This window comes from Priapulus caudatus, unplaced genomic scaffold (assembly GCF_000485595.1).
Source record: "Priapulus caudatus unplaced genomic scaffold, Priapulus_caudatus-5.0.1 Scaffold1982, whole genome shotgun sequence".
NCBI classification, from domain to species: Eukaryota; Metazoa; Priapulida; class Priapulimorpha; order Priapulimorphida; family Priapulidae; genus Priapulus; species Priapulus caudatus.
Genome location: NW_014579043.1, coordinates 7,388 through 10,646, shown reverse-complemented (window position 1 = coordinate 10,646; position 3,259 = coordinate 7,388). Strand labels below are relative to the sequence as shown.

Sequence of the window (3,259 nt, the reverse complement as noted above, 5' to 3'; positions counted from 1 at the left end):
CTCGACGCGGTGGTAGTGGCAGTAGATCTACACTCGACGCGGTGGTAGTGGCAGTAGATCTACACTCCACGCGGTGGTAGTGGCAGTAGATCTACACTCGACGCGGTGGTAGTGGCAGTAGATCTACACGTCTACGCGGTGGTAGTGACAGTAGATATACACTCCACGCGGTGGTAGTGGCAGTAGATCTACACTCCACGCGGTGGTAGTGACAGTAGATCTACACTCCACGCGGTGGTAGTGACAGTACATCTACACATCACGCGGTGGTAGTGACAGTAGACCTACACTCCACGCGGTGGTAGTGGCAGTAGACCTACACTCCACGCGGTGGTAGTGACAGTACATCTACACTCCACGCTGTGGTAGTGACAGTAGATCTACACTCCACGCTGTGGTAGTGACAGTAGATCTACACTCCACGCGGTGGTAGTGACAGTAGATCTACACTCCACGCTGTGGTAGTGACAGTAGATCTACAGTCCACGCGGTGGTAGTGACAGTAGATCTACACTCCACGCTGTGGTAGTGACAGTAGATCTACAATCCACGCGGTGGTAGTGACAGTAGATCTACACTCTACGCGGTGGTAGTGACAGTAGATCTACACTCCACGCGGTGGTAGTGGCAGTAGATCTACACTCCACGCGGTGGTAGTGAGAGTAGATCTACACTCCACGCGGTGGTAGTGACAGTAGATCTACATGCATCCATCATGTGCCAGATAGATAAGTATCGGAAGTGAAAACAGTTAAAAATGAGAAAATTTTGGAACACCCACGAGACTCATCACGGACACGCACACCCAAGTTCGTACCCTGGATGACAACCGCGCTGCGACGCCGGCGTCGTACCCTGTCCAGGGATCAAAATTCGCTAAAAAAAAAACACTTGCGCATGCCGCAAGTTAGGATAAACAATTACTTGCGCCAAGAGATTTTTACTTGCACCGACCTCTGTTGCTCTCCAAACTGGCAGTACCCCTTCCCTTCCTCCCTGTTTTAGCTTATGATTTATTCTATGTCTTCTGTGTCTTCCTGCTATGATTCAGAGTCATCTACGCTTCAATTTCGTACAGAAACCAAAATAAAATGGGTCTGACTTCTAAATACGTAAGTAGCTGGCATATTGTTGACTTGCGGCAGCCGCAAGTGGCTACGAAACATTGCTTGCGTTCGGTGAAAATCACTTGTGTTGCGCAATCACTATATAGCAAATTCCCTGCTTTCGCGCAACGCTCACCTCCGAAGCCGGTCGCAGGCTTAGCGCTGAAGCTGGTGCTTGCCGCCGCAGGAGTTCCAAACATTCCCGTCGTTCCTGCCGCTCCGAAGAGACCCGTGGCCGGCTGTGTCGCCGGGGTGCCGAACGCTGCAGGGAGAGAACGCAAGTTAGAAAGCGCGTCGGACATTACTGGGTTAGTAACGCGAGCGGAACGAAGCAGGGTTCCTTCTCTCTCGCATGCAGTCTCTCTCTCACTCTCACTTTTGTGTGCTACTTTCCTCTACTGACGTTTGTTACTCGCTGAAACGTGACTCTGCATTAGACACGGCATCACCATGTCGAGAGATTTCGACATCGTTTTTTTCCCGCGAGACTCACCGAAACCCGTAGTAGCAGCCGGGGCCTGACCGAACGCCGTTGATTGTGTCGGGGTTCCGAACAACCCCGTTCCCGTCGCGCCGGCCGCGCCGAATCCCGTCGCAGCACCAGAGGGCGCCACCGTGCCAAACGGCGGTGCCGCAGCGCCGAACGTCGCTCCGAAACCCGTCGGCTTTGTCGCTCCGAACGACGTCGGCGCGGGTGCTGGTCGTCATGGCAACGGCAAAGCGTAAGATTCGTTATATATCACGATGTGGTCATATAAAAAATCACAGTACGCGTCACACAAGAAGGATTACTGGCGAGCAGGATTGATGCTTTCCTGATGAATTTTTGGATTGCACATTAAAAAAATACTAGCAAGGCGTCTATGAAAAAAAATTTTTTTTTTTGGGGGGGGGGCGGAAAACTCGGTTGGTCATAAGATGTTACATCTATTGCAAAATGTATAAGAAAAGATGCAGCAGCATGAACATAAAAATCATTATACGTATCAACTCCACCTATCGCGAGGTATCTATGTTTCCACTAACAAAAACTTGTCAATGCAGACGAGAAAGACCCTTTATTAAAATTTTGTAATTAAGATCCTTTATCCTTAATTAAAGTAAGTAACATTTGATATACAGCATCGATCGCTGTACACTTTGACAATGCAGACGCACTAACCTTGTCCAAATGGTGTCGCTGTGGTTCCAAAACTTGTGCCACCAAACGGTGGCTTGTTCTGTTGGCCGAACATATTTGCAACCGACTGCGCACCCAACCTGTTTGTGCATCAAATACGAATTACACATAAAGCTACTCGAAATAAGAAAGGTTTCGAATTCAACTTCTTACACAAATTGGTAGAATATCGAGCGCAATCGTAATCTTGCACGGAATATTGCGAATTTCATTGTTAATGTTATTAGTCAGTAGCGGAAAGTGTGGAGTTACTTCCGTGTGTATCTGTTACACCTGTATCACACTAAAAAAATCATTTGTACATATCATTTGTAGGCCTACGACTAGTACGTATCGCAAATGAATAACATTGGCCAGTGTGCAGCAAGTCCTATTTCAGTATTTGAGGCATTGGTGATTAGATTTCTTCGATATTAACATGAAGCAGTTTGTAATTTGGGTGTTGTCAATTACTTGTAATGATATTTGTCTTTCTAATAATAATTAATGTTGAAACACAAAGAATTTATATTTGATTTCGAATAATTACGCATGCAATCAAACTGTGCACTGGTCCAACGGCAACGGCAACGTACTACATCAGTACACGCTCGTGTTACATCAGAGACAGGGGAAAAATAGTTCCACATGTATATACCTTCAATGTAGTTGCTTAAAACAACAGTAATCTGTATTAATTATTTCTCAACAATGAAATTTAGATGATGTTTTCACTATATTTGTGAAAAACAAAACGCGCAATGCCGCGCGATCCGTTCCGTTTCACTCTCACAATACGATGTTTCACGTGATCGCTATATACAAATGAAGAGCAATATCGTCAAAGTAAAAAACATACCGTAGATATAAATAGTTCTAATACATTACTTAGTTTTATAAATTTTATATATTTACGTTCTTCGAAAGTTTTATTGAAAGCTAGAAAAAACTCCAAGTTTCATCACAGTGGAGGTATTATGAAATTTACTTCCGG

General features: G+C 45.6%; 1 protein-coding gene across 1 annotated transcript in view; it reads right to left on the bottom strand.

Moving 5' to 3' along the window:
* Positions 1 to 3,033, bottom strand: part of LOC106818028 (nuclear pore complex protein Nup98-Nup96-like) — a 36,476-nt gene extending 33,443 nt beyond the window's left edge. The window contains exons 1-4 of the mRNA XM_014822742.1: positions 2,924 to 3,033; positions 2,269 to 2,366; positions 1,600 to 1,803; positions 1,243 to 1,368 (exon numbers count right to left, since the gene is read on the bottom strand). Of these exons, the coding sequence (XP_014678228.1) occupies positions 1,243 to 1,368; positions 1,600 to 1,803; positions 2,269 to 2,341 (403 nt within the window). The 5' untranslated portion in view covers positions 2,342 to 2,366; positions 2,924 to 3,033. The remainder of the gene's footprint in view (positions 1 to 1,242; positions 1,369 to 1,599; positions 1,804 to 2,268; positions 2,367 to 2,923) is intronic.
* Positions 3,034 to 3,259: the final 226 nt, after the last annotated feature.